The 16,756-nt window shown below is 41.8% G+C and overlaps 1 protein-coding gene across 1 annotated transcript in view; it reads left to right on the top strand.

Annotated features, from left to right (window-relative positions):
• RYR3 (ryanodine receptor 3) overlaps positions 1 to 16,756 on the top strand; it is a 373,779-nt gene that overhangs the window by 78,734 nt on the left and 278,289 nt on the right. The window contains exons 12-13 of the mRNA XM_089906254.1: positions 2,029 to 2,103; positions 4,314 to 4,470. Of these exons, the coding sequence (XP_089762380.1) occupies positions 2,029 to 2,103; positions 4,314 to 4,470 (232 nt within the window). The remainder of the gene's footprint in view (positions 1 to 2,028; positions 2,104 to 4,313; positions 4,471 to 16,756) is intronic.

Genomic DNA, 16,756 nt, shown 5'->3' on the forward strand with positions numbered 1-16,756 from the left:
GTTTCAACCTCTGTAACCTTTCGAGATTCAATGGAGCAAACCACCCGCATTTCCTAGGTGGGAAGGACTAACCTTCTAGAATTCTTTAAATGTCAGAGGGAGAGAGTTCTCAAATCATGTGACCTAGGGTGATCTGCTCCACCGTTTCCACCTGATAGACCCTTTTTGCTCTCATTGAGGATGGAGAAGCATCAGTGAAAATCTCAACAAATTTTCCTGCAGGGCTAGGTCAGTACAGCATCATTACTATTCTGGGCCTGGCACAGAGACACCTGGGGTGTTGGAGCTCTGCAGTAGCATAGGATTTCTTTCTTAATATTTACTACATATTTCCTGATAGTACATACATTTGAAAAAGGTTTAGAATGTCTTCTTTAATCCCACCACCAAAAGGTAACCACTGTTAATGTAGTGTTTAATTGGATTTCTGTGCCAGGTAATGTAGCTTTTGATGCACATTTATAAACATCTATATTTAAACAAAATTTGGAAAAATCAACAATACGTAGTATTTTGTACACCCACGAACATCTTTGTGCACATTCATTATTTTAAAAAAAAACCATTAAATGCTCACAACCATTCTGTGACTTAAGTACCCTTATTAGGCTCATTTTACAGGTGAGGAAACTGATGCACAGAGATTTGAAGGGACTTGACAAGGTCACACAGCTAATAGATTCAAATTCAGGTCTGCCTGACTCCCAAGCCCATATTTTTAACCAGCTCATAATTATAATACTTCTTGGGAGAAGGAAGTAATTACCACACATTTCCTCTTCCCCTCTATTGATTACCTGTTGTCTTAAAATTTAGATCAAGATTCTTCTGGAGTTTGAATAATTCGATTGTGATATATACAAACCCTCTGTAGTAGAGGTAGCATTTTAAATTAGTGAAATTAAATGCAATTAAATGATCAGTGTTGATCCAAGGTCACAAGATTCTCAGAAAGTATCTGGATTCAGTATACCAGGCAATCCAGGGACCACTATCATGAGACGTACCTTTAAACTAAGATAGTTCATTTAATTCCTCATAATCTGTGATAGAGATGGGTTGGTCCCAATTGTATGGATTAAAAATCAGACTTGGATAATCATCAGATAAACATCAGACAAACCCAATTCGTGGGACATGTTACAGAATGCCTGACCCATACTCCTCAAAACTAGCAAAGTCCTGAAAAACAAGGAAAGACTAAGAAACTCTAACAGACCAAAGGAAACAGGGAAAACATAACAACTAAATGCAATGCGACCTCCAGGATGGGATCCTGAAACGGGAAAAGAATTAATAGAAAAACTGATGAAGTCCAAATAAAGTCTTGAGTTTAGTTAGTAATAATGTGCCAATGTTGGTTTCTTAGTTCTGACAACTGTACCATAGTAATGTAAGATGATAACCGTAGGGGAAACTGAGTGAGACTATACGGAAGCTCTCTGGACTATCTTTGCAACTTTTTTTTTTTTTACAAATCTAGAGTTATTCCAAAATAAACATTTTAGTTAAAAACACATTAAAAGATTATTGTTAATGCAGGAAAGGAGACAACAGCAACTGAGACTAGAGCTTTGTGCCCAGCTTCCTAGAACAATGGAAATGAATTCACACAGTACTACGTATATGTTTTACAAGTACAAATACATTTTCTAAAGATGTGAAACTGCATCAGCGAGCTGAACGCGAAAGAATTGGAGCATTTGGTATCGCGTCTGATGATGTGACTGGGCTGTTTTGACTCCTGATGTGGAAATAGAGACAGTCCTTTTTCCATTGTACACCTGACGGTCCATGAGTGTCCGTGATGAGTATGTGGCTAGCAGTTCCCTCCCCTTTAGCACCCTTTTTCCCTTATAAGAGAGACTGGGAAGTAGTGCCTTCCTTTGACTCTTGCTTCTCGTTTTGCTGACTCTGTGAGGGCTTCGAAATACAGCGGGTTCTGAGCAGCCTCTGCAGGGAGCTGTTCCCTGCCCGGTGCTGATCAGCATTCGGCACAGAGGAGCTAATCTCCAACTCTGCTCACAGGAGGATATACTACGAAGCTGGGGGAGCTGGCACGAGAGCCAGATCTCTGTGGAGAGTGGAACCTCTTCGGATAAGGTAATGGAGTGTCAGGGGGGCATTCTTTTCAAGGATTTTCTTTTCCAGGACGGTCCATTGTCTTAAATGTTTCATTTGTTCCATATCACCTGGCAAACTCTCAGAAGTTCCTTGGCCAAGAGCTAAATTCTGAAATGTCTGTGACATTGTTTTTTGTTTTTAAAGTGCACGCACACGCGCGCACGCACGCACGCAGTCACACACACACACACGCACGCACGCACGCACACACACGATTTCCAACACCTCCGTTTTGACTCTGAAGCCAGCAAGCTCTGCTCCTTTGAACCAAACCCCCAGCTCCTGCTGCCCTTGCAGTGGCTATGTTATAAACGGCAAGCGCAGACATGTTCCACGAGAGCCGTCAAAGCTGTTCGCCCACTTATTTTCTTAAGTAGATTCTCTGAAACCCAGGTAAGTTTTCCTCCTCCCGGTAGCCTTGTTGGCTGCAGTGCAAGATTAGCTTTAAATGACAGAGGGCTGTAATCGCATGAGGTAGGGAAGACTAAAACATCACCGGAAAGTGTAGCTGTGAAGGAAGCTGTATTTATCAGAACTTGTCGGAAACAGTTGTACCTGGATGAAGGAATGGGAGGCTGAGACTTTGGATACAGGTACTTGAGTAAACACATGGCATCTCTAAACATCAAACTACTGAAGGGGGGGGTCCAGTTAAGCTCTGGACCTTTATTTTGCCTGGAGGGGTCACAAGTTAGAGCTAAACTGCTCAAGGTGAGAGGAGGGTTATTGTTGCCATTTTTGGTTTTCCCTCTCTGCCTCTCCCTCTAGTTCTCTTCTCAGTCTCTCCCTGAACACTTGTTCAAAGTAAAATCTCTCTAATGGGGGGGGACGCTATATGCCCCCCAGGGGGCCCTCAAGATAATCCACTGGAGATCAGGAGAAAACATTAGAACTTCTCTCACACATACACATGCAGGTACATTCAAATTTTTTGCTGAGAAACTCTGGAGGTGGCTGGTTGAAAGAATCCTGGTTAGCTTGTGGTTGTTAGCTGGCTTGTGGTATTTATATTCTCTTTCAAGCCTGTTGAAATTCTTATAGTATCATACTCTTTTTTTTTTCAGGGTATTAGGGCTTGGTTCTTGTTTAATGGACTTTTTAAAAAATCAAAATAAGTATATATATATATATATATATAGTTCCAGTTATGCTTCTTTGTTTATTTCCCCAGAGTCTTAAATATGAACAATTTAAGCCTTTTATCAATGTTATTTGGATTCTTTGGGGCTCCAAAGAATTAGCTCAAGAGGAGGGTCATTTTAAAAGCTGATACGTGTATTCCTGAAACATTTTGTTCTAACTGAAAGGATAAATTAGATACAGATTATTTGGTGCATAATTCCTACCCTAACACTTAACATGACTTTTGTTGAATGCCAGCCTTTTGATGTAGGACCATGGAACTTTGTACCTCTTAATCCCCTTTACTCACTTCTCCCACCTCCCCAACCTGCCTCCTCTCACAACTGCCAGTCTATTCTCTGTATCTATGAAATTTATGTTTCCTTTGTTTGCTCATTTGTTTTGTTTTTCAGATTCCACATATGAGTGAAATCATATGGTATTTGTCTTACCCAGTCTGATTTATTTCACTTAGGATAATTCCCTCAAGGTCCATCCATGTTGTCGCAAATGGCACAATTTCATTCTTTTTTATGGCTGACTAGTATTCCATTGTATATGTGTATACAGCACATTTTCTTTATTGATGGACAGTTAGGTTACTTCCATATCTTGGCTATTGTAAATAATGCTGCAGTGAACATAAGGGTGTGTATCTCTTTTCAAATTAGTGGTGGTAGTAAAATGCTTGAATTGAGATGGCACATTTGGAAATGCTTTACTTTCCCAGAAATAAGTTTCTCTAAAAAGGCAAGCTTCCCTTTTTTTTTCTTTTTTTGTGGCTTTGGCATCAAGACACTTCAGTGGAGTGAAGGAAAAATTGGAAGCTTGGGACTTCCAGTTACATTAAACCACTGACCTGCCTCCAGGACCATGTTCCTTGTTGGTGATCTTAAGAGAGTTCATTAGAGAACACCATGCTGAGTTGTAGGCAGGCATGCAATCCTAGAGCAAGCTGGGAGTCAGGGGATGAACCCCAGAAGGCCTGGGTGAAAAAGCACAGGGTAAATATTGAAAAGGACTTATTTTTGTGTAAATGCAATTTCTTGTCTGTTTCATCTGCCCAGTTGGAGTGGCAGTAACATCAGATGGGGCCAGGCTTTCCGACTTCGGCATCTCACCACAGGCCACTACCTGGCCTTGACAGAGGACCAAGGCCTTATACTGCAAGACCGGGGAAAATCAGACACCAAGTCCACAGCCTTCTCTTTCCGAGCATCAAAGGTGAGGTGGACTTCGACCTCGTTCTCAAAGTGAAAGCTCTGAAACCTCCAGGTAGAACGGTGACTGAAAAATAAAGTAGGCTGGAACAAAATGGAATTGGAAATTAGACCTATGATAAACACTTTGTTCTCTTATCTTTTGAATTGAGTTCATAGAGGAATGCTTACCTTGGTTGAAGGTTGAAGTCTTAGGAGGGAAAAACTTTAAAGGAAAGTAGAAAGCCCTAGGAAACAAAAATGTTCACAGGAAGGGACAGTGTCGCTCAGAGGCTAATGGAAAATATTGTTGTTGTTAAATATGTTCTGAATTGTTTTTAATACTTTTAAGTCATATGCTTCACTCCCCATAAAGCAAGGGTAACACGGAGGCATAAGTTTCAGTGCTACATTTAGCTAAATCAAGGAAGTGATTTCTTTCAGAAAGATGCAGAGAAGGTGTAATTCTGGACATGACATCGTCTTGCAGTTATTTATATTATACAGAGTTACTAGTTCCTTTTCCCAGGTCGTCTGTTCTCTCCAGATCTCTTAGCTCTGGCCTGTCCATCTCCAGCCTTCTTTAAGAGTGAATTCTGTGGTCACCATGTTAACCCCAAACATGTAGCTTTGCCACTTGGTGTGTGGAGAGACAAATATTTTTTGAAACCTCTATCTTTAACGGTCAGCCAGGTTTTGACTCTGCGTAACTCAGAGCTGGATCTAGTTGGATGGTCGGAATTGCACACTGAGCTAGCTTCTGACAGACAGTTTGGTGCTCTGTTACTTTATGATTGTTCTGGAAAGATTAGCCAAGCATGAGAAGGGCTCTGCCCAACATACGCATAGTTGTCAGGGAGCCTGCACCTCCTAAGAGGACAGCTCAGCATCTCCGTTGGGAGCTTCATCTCTAGCTTCATTCTTCTTTGCTCTTTTCCAGAAATAGATCTTGATTTGTGTTCTCAACACGATTTCAGTAAAGGCTTATTGATGATTCCGTTCATGTAGGACTCGGTGTCAAGCTGACAGCTGCATTCCTGCGGGACATCTCTGCTTCATAATGAATCAGAGAGGCCGGTCTTTCAGCACTGTCTTCCTTGAAGCAAGGAGTCACACTCCTTTTTTCCCTCCTTTTATGGTCCTGAAGTATTTTTAGGCAGAGAATCTCTGGCACAGAGATTTTTCTCCCCTAGTTGCCCTGTATCAGAGTTAGGCTTTTCCTACACCCATGGTTCAAACCTTAAGAAATGAGAGCTTCCTGCCATCAGTTCCATTCAAGCATCTCCTTCTGTCTGCTTCTCTTCCAATGGCACATTAGCTCCTTGACTTCATTCTGGTTTTCGGAGCTCATCTCCTTCATGTTACCCTCTCTTTTGTTTTTTTTTAAGATTCTCAACACAAGAAGGATTTTAAATTCAAGTTTATGACCATGGAATAAAACATTCTGGCCTCCAGGAAGTGTGTTAGGACATTGCAACTGGCTAAAAGGAGCAGTGAAACAAAGCAACAGAAAAGTCCTCGAGACAACTTGGACATGAAGTGGGCGGGGAGAGCAGGTGTGGGAGGGTCGGGAGGGGTGGAAAGTAAGAAGTGACTCATCATAGCTGGTGACCATGTAAATACCTTTCTAAGATGCCAGCTTGGCTTGTCCCTTATTTGAGCATTTTACCCCAGTCTCCTCAGCCCTGGGACAAACCCTGACACTGAGGTCTTTACTACTGCAGAAAGAGCCTTCTCTTGTGACAGCAGAAGAATCAGGTGGCCTTCCAGGCAGCTGGCGGGATCCTGTTCCAAGGGGACTCTTCCATTCCATTCCTTTCTTGGCTTAGCCTCATGGAGCATGGCTCAGTCCTGTGTTGTGGCCTCTGCAGGAAGCCAAAAAAGCTCAGAGTACCCTGGAGAGTCCTCATAACATTCCTTCTACTCGGCACCACTTCCAGCCTGTGAGCACATTTTACCCTCCAAAAGCTCATTCCTTATCTCCGCAAGTCCCCCAGTTTCCATGCACAGGGAGGCGAGCAGCTGATGGCTGAGAGGCATCATGGTACCAGGGGGCTGCCAGCATAGCAGAGCTGGATGAAAAGTCACCCGTGAGTCACATTGTCCTGTGCACTTGGCAACGTGGTTGCATTTCATTGGCGTCACAATGTTGGAGGTTTAAATAACTCTTAGTGCAGCAGTGTTCAGTCCAGCTACCTTCTTTTTAACTTGAAAGGAACTGAAATTAAAGTGACCTAGTCTCCGTGTCAGGCCAAGATAAGGCTTCATCCCCCAGGAGATCGGAGCTTCCTTGGGACATTGTGTGGACAGGGCATTGGGCATCTTAACTGTGAAGCTGCACGGGAAGGAAGAACATGTGGGAACATGTAGTTCTGCCGTCCACGATCCAAAGAGCTCCTGGGGAAGAACTCTAGAGATGCCTTGATTTCTCTGGGCCTCCAGACTCCTCCTTAGTATAAATGTACTTTTACCTTACTTGGTGCAGGCTCTCTTCCTTAAATACACTCTCCACTGTGCTTCCCCTCACTGGGGAATAGTGTTCCCCAGCAGAGAGATTTGTGGCTCTGTTTTTCAACAGTGGGAAGGCTCTGAGTTGTCTGGCCAGCTCTCACCTGTACCAGGTGTTAGGTGATGGAGCAGACGGCAGACAGGGGTCTGAAATAGCGTGTCAGGACCTGGGTGGTGGCACAGGGTTTGGGGGGACTCAGTGGGAAGGTTGAGACGGGGAGGTAGTGTGTCCTTTGTGCCTCAGTGAATGGGGTTGAGTGGGGCTATTCATCTGATCTTCTCTGTATGCTGGAGAATCTGGAGAACAGGAGAAGAGACTCCCAGAAGGAGCACTATTTAGGCTCCTATGTTCTGGGAGGACGCTGGGCTCTGAGTCACCGGCAGTGATGGGCTTCCCGCCCCACGTTTGCTGTCAGGCTGCGCGAGCCCGTGACAGCTATGACTGCACGACCCGGGGCCCTAGGTCAGCCGCAGGTGTGTGTTCATACCCTCAGCAAACTGTCCTTACGAGGAAGATGGCAGGTGCCCCTGTGAATCTTGTACCCGCGCGACAGGACGGGGGCGTGACTGAACCTTGCTGGGTTGGGGGTCAAGTCCGAGCATCGGCCGCAGTCATTGACCTGGCCTGGCTCAGATGGAATCAAACTGTGGTCTCTGAGCAAACTGTGTGAATGAGCAGAATGGGATCTCGGTCAGAGCTTGCTTTCCTCTCCTTCAGCGGGGGATCCAAATCAAACTGGAGGCCTGGGAAGTACTGAGGGCTCTGAATCACAGCATCGCACCTATTCCGTTAATCTGGAAGGGGTAGCGCGTAAGATAGAACATGGCTTCCAAGTCACCTAGATCTGGCCTTGACTCCCATCTACCCTCTGTGGAACCTTGAACACAATTCTTAATCTAGTTGCAGCTCATTTGAAGTCTGTCATAAAAGATGCTGTAAGGGCCGACCCCTGCCTGCCCTTCCATGGTATCACTGGCCACCAGCTTACGCTTGCCTTGAGCTCTAGCATACGAAATACGTATCATCTTTGAACATGTTATCTCTTCTCATCGCTAAACCTGTACCCTTTTAACCCTCCACGTACCGTCATCAGCGAACTCCTCCGCATCTTTCAGACAAATGTCAAGCGCCCCTCACTGGAAGAAGGCCCTTCCCCTTCCCTCCAGCAGGGCCCTGTTCACGATTCCGTTACAGTCACCACTCACTCGATGGGGAACTCCTGGATCACATGCCCCCAGCCTTTTCTGTACCTCTGCACCCCACACAGTGTGTAGCATGTAGTAAGTTGGAGCATTGCTTGCTGAAGGGATACGTAAATGTGGTCATAGGTTCATACAGAGTGAAATCCATGCCATTTTAACCTCCATCCTCTTCATAGACTTTCTCATCATTGTGTAATCATTTTCGATCATAACACAATCCCTATAAACACTTAAGGAGAGACATTCATTCATTGGAACGTCGAAGTCAAATTTCTGTGAACTTGATTTCACATCATTTCCCCATGGTCTTGACATTGCAAGGCCATTCCCCAAGGATTGTCGGGTAATGCGATTTAATATTTACTCTGGCACAGCAAGACCGTCTATTTAGATGTCATGTCTGCACGTCAGTTTATAACACTCAGTTCCTTTCAGGGAAGGGTGAATTAATAATGTTAAAGCAAGCCTTATTATGTGAAGCCATTTATTTTATGGCTACTTTTAATGACTCTACCATAAGTTTTGAATGATTGAGATCGTCTCAAATTTTGCCTCCTTTGTTACATAAAGGCAGACAGCTATCACTGTTCTCAGTTGGAGGAAATTTTTCCTCAGTGTATAAAAACATCCAATTCAATTCAGTCAACATTTATCAAATATCTACTGTATGTTAAGATCTGTGTTCTCGGCCAAACGTGACTTCCCCTTATAAACTGCCCACTGCTCTCTCTGCTGTGAGTGGAAAGCATCCCTGTAGACGGGATCCTCTTGAGCATTTTAACCTCAGCGGCCCCGCCCAAAACAAGAGGGCAGCGGGGCTCACAGCATCCCTCTGTGAAATCGCAAGCACTGAAGTAGTGCTGTTTGCGCCTGTCCCCTTGCTGGCTCTGTCCATTTCCTCACCAAGTTCTCAGTTGGGGAAAGAGAGGGTATGAAGGAAAGGAGGGAAGAGGAAAGAAGAAAACATGGACCTTGAGATTCAATCATCCCAAGACAGCACCATCTCCTGCAGTTTCATTTTAAATGGAATCTACAAAGCATTTGTAAAATTTAACTCGACAGTTTCCCAAGACTTGATTGTTCAAAGTGGACCAGATAGAGAGGCAGTCAAGGAGAACCCTGGGCTTTGAAGTGGAGGAAACCTGGCTTTGAATCCTGGCTCAGCCATATGCTGTTCAGTCTTCCTGTCTCTTTTTGTAAAACACGAGAGTGAAGAAGTATGTCCCGAAGGATTGTTATGAGGATTAAATGAGACCAGGAAGATGACCTAAGAGAGTGTTTCCTTATCCATGAAATGGCAGGAGTGCGGCCTACCTGAAGGTGATCATGTAGGGAGGGACTGATGAGAAAGACGGAGGAAAGAGCCCAGCACAGTGACCCCTGCTCACGAAATGCACCTTCCCTAACGAGCCGGACAGGCCTGCTCCCCTAGAGTGCTGGAAATGGCAGAGGATCTGTCATTGGCTTCCCACCCAGTAGAGGCTCTGCAGCCAGCCCTGGGGCCAGCCAGGCTCCTTGCAGTATCCTGCAGTGTGCAATTTTTTTAAGGCCATTCTAAGACCTCCCATTCGAGATCAGAAATGCAGAAGGGGACTATACTGGTGGAGAAGTGAACCTAAAGGTGATTTCTCAAGGTTTCTCCTGCGACTTTTACGAAGGAATGGTCTCACCAGCAGTTTATTGATGGTTGACCCCAGCATCCATGAATGGGGCCCATCTTCCCATATCTCTTTTTCCTCTGAATCTTTTTTGATTTTTTCCTCTCTTTTGGAAAGGTACTTTTTTGTCCTCTGTGAATGTAGGTGGCTTCAATATGTCAAATGCAGCGAATTTCACTCTAATAATAAACACGAATTAGGACCTACTCTGTGCCAGGTATCGTGCTAGATTTCTGATACCATAGCTAAAACTCATCCATCTCTATGCCTTTGTTTCTTTTCAATCCGTCATTCACGTTGCTGCTGGAACAATTGTACTAAGATGCAACCCTTGTGTTATCCCTCACTTAAAATTCTCAACGGATTCCCATTACCTATGCTAGCTTTTTCCAAGAGGTGTTCCAAACAATAATTCTATGGAAAAAAAATTTTTTTAAGTAAAATGCTAAGTTAAACAGAGTTGAATAGGTTGTTTTGTTTCTTTTTGCTATTCTCGTAAGAGTCCATTTTATACTATCCTAATGTTCCCTTTGACTCCTGGAAGAAGATACTGTCCAAAGTCCTCTTTTCCCACAGAATGTCTGTGAACAGTGCGAGTTTGAGAAACGTGCACCTATAGGATGAAGTCAGAGTCCTTGTTGTTCAGGTCCCTTTCTGGACTTCACCACCCCCTTGCCACACTATACCCATCTTATTAGAATGTCCACCCCTTCTGCATTCCCCGTCTCTCCTCTTTCTCCTAGCCAAGCTCACATAAAGTGGCAATTGGTATAAAATCATCACGAACTCCCCAGGCAGAGTGAGTTGTTCTCTCTTCCAAATTCCAGTTGCACCTTGAATATAAACCATATCACCTTGTTGTCATTAGTGGTTTGTATGTATGACTCCTGAAGTTTATACTTTAGAACCCAGAGCCATTTTTTTCACAAAATGATAACATATATTTTCCACTTCTTCTTTATAACAGCATTCAAACACATAAACATTAATACAATCAATACTTAACTGTACTGATAGTTACCGTTCAAGAAATTATGTTCAAATGACAAATGGGCTGTGGAATTACACTTGTCTTTGGATTCTCTTCCATTGCTTACTAGCTACAGGGCTTTGAGCAAATTACTCCAACTCTGCAAGCCTCAGTTTTATCACCTATAAAGTAGGAGAAATAAAAACAGCAGGGCCATTGAGAGGTTTAGATAAAATGTTTTTAAAGTGTCATGTCTAATACACATCACTGTGTAGGTCTTTGGTAAATTCACATGTTGGTGTTGTCATCGTAAAGCACTTGGCAAAATACTTCACTCAAAGTGGGCACTAAACGAATAGTAGTTCCAGTTCCCTTTCGTGTCCTTCTAGAAGTTTTAAATCAATCTGGAGAGCAGCAGCTTATCATCTAAACTAAATACATATTTATGTGACAATTATGATGTGGTCACAACCATTTCCTTATAAACTCTCAGTGGAGACAAGGGGTAATGATTATTATTACCCTTCAACACATTATTAGGCCAAGTAACCTGTTCCTTCTTGGAATCCACTCATGATCTAACGTAGGGGAGGTTGATGCAGATAAACAGATAACTTGATGCCCACAGACCAATAAAACAAAAACAAATTATTTGCAACCTAGGCAGAGCATTGTGCGAAATGTAAAGACAAACAAATCTCAGTCTTGCCCTTGGAGACAGGGGACAGGAAGTGTACCAGCAAAGGATTCATATTGCAGAAGATGGGAAAGAGTCTTGAGAGAGTGGAAGGGAGGTGCCATGAGATCAGAGAAAATGCACAGGTGGATCTGCAAAAGGCTTGATGGATAAGATGAAAAGATACAGAGATGAAGTAGGGGCATTCCAAGCAGGAAGTGGAATGTCAGTAAAGGCCCTGAGGGAGGGAACACTTGATATGACACAGAGACGTAGTCCAGTTTGGTTAAAGCATGTGGTATACAAGAACTTTAGAAGTGAGAATTGTGTTCTGTGGGAATTGGGGAGTTATTGAAAGGGAGTGACTGAAATAGCCCCATCGTATAGGAAGGTTCCATTTCTAGCAGTAGAGTAAATACATCTGGGGCCATGTTCAAGTGAAGACAGAGAGGGGAGCATTAGTTCATGGCTTAAGTCAAAAGGAGCTCACCCACCTGTGGTCAGCCAAATCCAGCTTCTCTATCTCGGGATGCTCTCACTTCTTTAAGCTGTGTCATCGTTGTTTAGTAGAGTTGGCTTTGGTGTCGGTTTGTCTGTATGTTTTAGTTTTTGTTGTTATTGCTTCTGTCTTTCTTTTGAATTACAAGCAGCCCCTGTAGTGCCAGCCATAGAACTTTGGGAGTTGATGCCATTTTTTAAAAGCAAAGACACCGTCGTCTGTAAACAGTAATGATCCATTTATTTCAGAGACTCTAAAAAAAACAAATCCTAGTATTTATTTTATTTTTGGCAAAGTCATATTTAAATCAATGAAAAGTGATAAAACAAGTGAAATGACCATAGTCGCTGATCATTGGGGAATATGTGCTGTTTTAACTATGAGCTCTTGGTAACCAGTGTAATTATTCATATTTAACAGCTGTAGCGTGTAATATTTTTATTTTGCTGCATTGCCTATGGTTAGAGAGCAGGCTAGAGATGAAAACTTTGCTGTATTTTAAATCCATCTACTGGCTTGAGTGTCTATAGAACTCTGGATATTTTTGAAATGAAAATCAAATATCCATTGTTTTATAGAATAAATGCATTTTTGACCACTTGCCTATTAAGAATCCTAAAATATCAAATTCTATTTTCCCACTGACTTTTGTTATAAAATCAGAAATAAGTTCCTCTGGAAATGTTCATTTTGAGAAATAAGTCATATTTAACAATCCAGCCGGTGTTTCAACATATATTTAAAATAAGAATGTTCCTGCAATATATTAACATTGCTCAAAATGATCCTTAAATGTGTGCAAAATAACTAATTTTGCTTTTATGAAGATTTCAAGGAAAGAAATAGCTGAAATGAAAAATATATATATATATTTGAAGGAAAAAAATTACTCAGCTATATATATTTGTTCCTTCAATTTATGTTTGTTAAGTAATTGATAATTCTCTGTATTAGGAATCCAAAATTAATTGTCATCTGGCCCATGCCCTTCATCCTCTTATAACCTGGCAAAAGGAAAGTATCATTTAAACAAGCACGTTTACATTGTGATGTGCTAAGTACTCAATAGAGGGATGAGACTGTGCTGGGGAAATACAGCAGGAGAGACTAGCTCCGCCTTCACAGAGGAGGTGGCACCTGAGCAGGGTATTAAAGGGTGAGTAGGAGTTTGGGGCCATCGGAAGAGCACAGTCTCTGGAGTTGGACTTCCTGGTTTAAATCTTGGCTCTTTCACTACTTCTTAAATGACCTTGGACAAATTACTTGTTTCTCTGTACCTTCATTTTCTCCTCCGTAAAACTGGGATAATATTTGTAGCTACATCCGAGGCCGTTATGAATAGTTAGTGTATGTAAGGAACTCAGGGCACTGCCTTACACATGGGAAGAACTTAGTGCATGAGCTCCTGTTGTTCCATCATTAAGAATGAGAGTAAAGTTGGCACAGCAGAGGGAACAGGGTGCTACATTTTTATTCTGTAAAAATGCAAAATGCCACCTAGCTAATGGCTTCTACAAATGAGCAATTTAACACAAGATGTAGAGAAGAAATGGAAATAGGGTAGAACCATACAGAGGCCCTGATTGATGAGAAGCGGACAGAGTTACCAGTCCACTTCCTGAGTCCCTTTGTGACAGGCACCTCAGGTTATCACCAAGTGGACACCTGGTGCACAAGCAACTCCTTTTTCCATACTAGACAGTAAGTTTCGTGAAACTGTGGCAATGGAAGAATGAAACCCATTGACTGTAACACTCAACTGAGGAGGCCATAAAAAACTAATACAACAATTACTGCAGGGGACTAGCTCCCGACCTGCTCCAAGAGTCTGTTTCCTCTGCTGATTTCTGTGAAAGATATTTAAATGATTTTTTTTTAGTTATTTCTGAGATATACATTTAAAGTAATAACTAGAATTATGACTTATAACATTATACCAGAACATATAAGATTTTTGGAAATTTCATGTAATGTCTGAAGCATTTATATTAACATATTTCCATACAAATAACCCAAAGAAAGTTTAGTATTAGTTGTTTCTTTGTTTGTTTGTTTTTTATACTGCAGGTTCTTATTAGTCATCAATTTTATACACATCAGTGTATACATGTCAGTCCCACTCACCCAATTCAACATACCACCATCCCCACCCCACCACGGTTTTCCACCCTTGGTGTCCATACGTTTGTTCTCTACATCTGTGTCTCAGCTTCTGCCCTGCAAACCGGTTCATCTGTACCATTTTTCTAGGTTCCACATACATGCATTAATATACGATATTTGTTTTTCTCTTTCTGACTTACTTCACTCTGTATGACAGTCTCTAGGTCCATCCACGTCTCAACAAATGACTCAATTTCATTCCTTTCTATGGCTGAGTAATATTCCATTGTATATATGTACCACATCTTCTTTATCCATTCGCCTGTCAATGGGCATTTAGGTTGCTTCCATGACCTGGCTATTGTAAATAGTAATGCAATGAACATTGGTGTGCATGTGTCTTTTTGAATTATGGTTTTCTCTGGGTATATGCCCAGTAGTGGGATTGCTGGATCATATGGTAATTCTACTTTTAGTTTTTTAAGGAACCTCCATACTGTTCTCCATAGTGGCTGTATCAATTTACATTCCCACCAACAGTGCAAGAGGGTTCCCTTTTCTCCACACCCTCTCCAGCATTTGTTGTTAGTAGATTTTCTGATGATGCCCATTCTAACTGGTGCGAGGTGATACCTCATTGTAGTTTTGATTTGCATTTCTCTAATAATTAGTGATGGTGAGCAGCTTTTCGTGTGCTTCTTGGCCATCTGGATGTCTTCTTTGGAGAAATGTCTCTTTAGGTCTTCTGCCCGTTTTTGGATTGGGTTATTTGTTTCTTTAATATTGAGCTGCATGACCTGTTTATATATTTTGGAGATTAATCCTTTATCCGTTGATTTGTTTGCAAATATTTTCTCCCATTCTGAGGGTTCTCTTTTCGTTTTGTTTATGGTTTCCTTTGCTCTGCAAAAGCTTTGAAGTTTCATTTGGTCCCATTTGTTTATTTTTGTTTTTATTTCCATTACTCTAGGAGGTGGATCAAAAAAGATCTTGCTGTAATTTATGTCAAAGGGTGTTCTTCCTATGTTTTCCTCTAAGAGTTTTGTAGTGTCTGGTCTTACATTTAGGTCTCTAATCCATTTTGGGTTGATTTTTGTGTATGGTGTTAGGGAGTGTTCTAATTTCATTCTTTTACATGTAGCTGTCAAGTTTTCCCAGCACCACTTACTGAAGAGACTGTCTTTTCTCCATTATATATCTTTCCCTTCTTTTTCATAGATTAGTTGACCGTAGGTGCGTGGGTTTATCTCTGGGCTTTCTATCTTGTTCCATTGATCTATATTCCTGTTTTTGTGCCAGTACCATATTGTCTTGATTACTGTAGCTTTGTAGTATAGTCTAAAATCAGGGAGTCTTATTCCTCCAGCTCCATTTTTTTCCCTCAAGACTGCTTTGGCTATTCGGGGTCTTTTGTGTCTCCATACAAAATTTAAGATGATTTGTTCTAGTTCCAGAAAAAATGACATTGGTAATTTGATACCGATTGCATTGAATCTGTAGATTGCTTTGGGTAGTATAGTCATTTTCACAATATTGATTCTTCCAATCTAAGAACATGGTATATCTCTCCATCTGTTGGTATCATCTTAGATTTGTTTCATCAGTGTCTTATAGCTTTCTGCATACAGGGTTTTGTCTCCTTAGGTAGGTTTATTCCTAGGTATTTTATTCTTTTTGTTACAGTGGTAAATGGGAGTGTTTCCATAATTTCTCCTTCAGATTTTTCATCATTAGTGTATAGGAATGCAAGAGATTTCTGTGCATTAATTTTGTATCATGCAACGTTACCAAATTCATTGGTTAGCTCTAGTAGTCTTCTGGTGGCATTTTTAGGATTTTCTATGTATAGTATCACGTCATCTGCAGACAGTGACAGTTTTGCTTCTTCTTTTCCAATTTGTATTCCTTTTATTTCTTTTTTTTTTTTTTTTTTTTTTGCGGTATGCAGGCCTCTCACCACTGTGGCCTCTCCCACCGCGGAGCACAGGCTCCAGACGCAGAGGCCTAGCGGCCATGGCCCACGGGCCCAGCCGCTCAGTGGCACGTGGGATCCTCCCGGATCGGGGCACGAACCTGCGCCCCCTGCATCGGCAGGCGGACTCTCAACCGCTGCGCCACCAGGGAAACCCTATTCCTTTTATTTCTTTTTCTACTCTGATTGCTATGGCTAGGACTTCCATAACTATTTTGAATAATAGTGGTGAGAGTGGACATCCTTGTCTCGTTCCTGATCTTAGAGGAAATGCTTTCAGTTTTTCACCATTGAAAATAATGTTTGCTATGGGTTTGTCATATATGGCCTTTATTATGTTGAGGTAGGTTACCTCTATGCCCACTTTCTGCAGAGTTTTTATCATAAATGGGTGTTGAATTTTGTCAAAAGCTTTTTCTGCATCTGTTGAGATGATCATATGGTTTTTCTTCTTCAATTTGTTAATATGGTGTATCACACTGATTGATTTGCATATATTGAAGAATCCTTGCATGCCTGGGATAAATCCCACTTGATCGTGGTGTATGATCCTTTTAATGTGTTGTTGGATTCTGTTTGCTAGTATTTTCTTGAGGAATTTTGCATCTATATTCATCAGTGATATTGGTCTGTAATTTTCTTTTTTTGTAGCATCTTTGTCTGGTTTTGGTATCAGGGTGATGTTGGCCCCATGGAATGAGTTTGGGAGTGTTCCTTCCTCT

This window comes from Delphinapterus leucas, chromosome 2, assembly GCF_059928025.1.
Source record: "Delphinapterus leucas isolate spDelLeu-1000000601 "Yukka" chromosome 2, BTC_Dleu_Yukka2, whole genome shotgun sequence".
In the NCBI taxonomy this organism is placed as follows: Eukaryota; Metazoa; Chordata; class Mammalia; order Artiodactyla; family Monodontidae; genus Delphinapterus; species Delphinapterus leucas.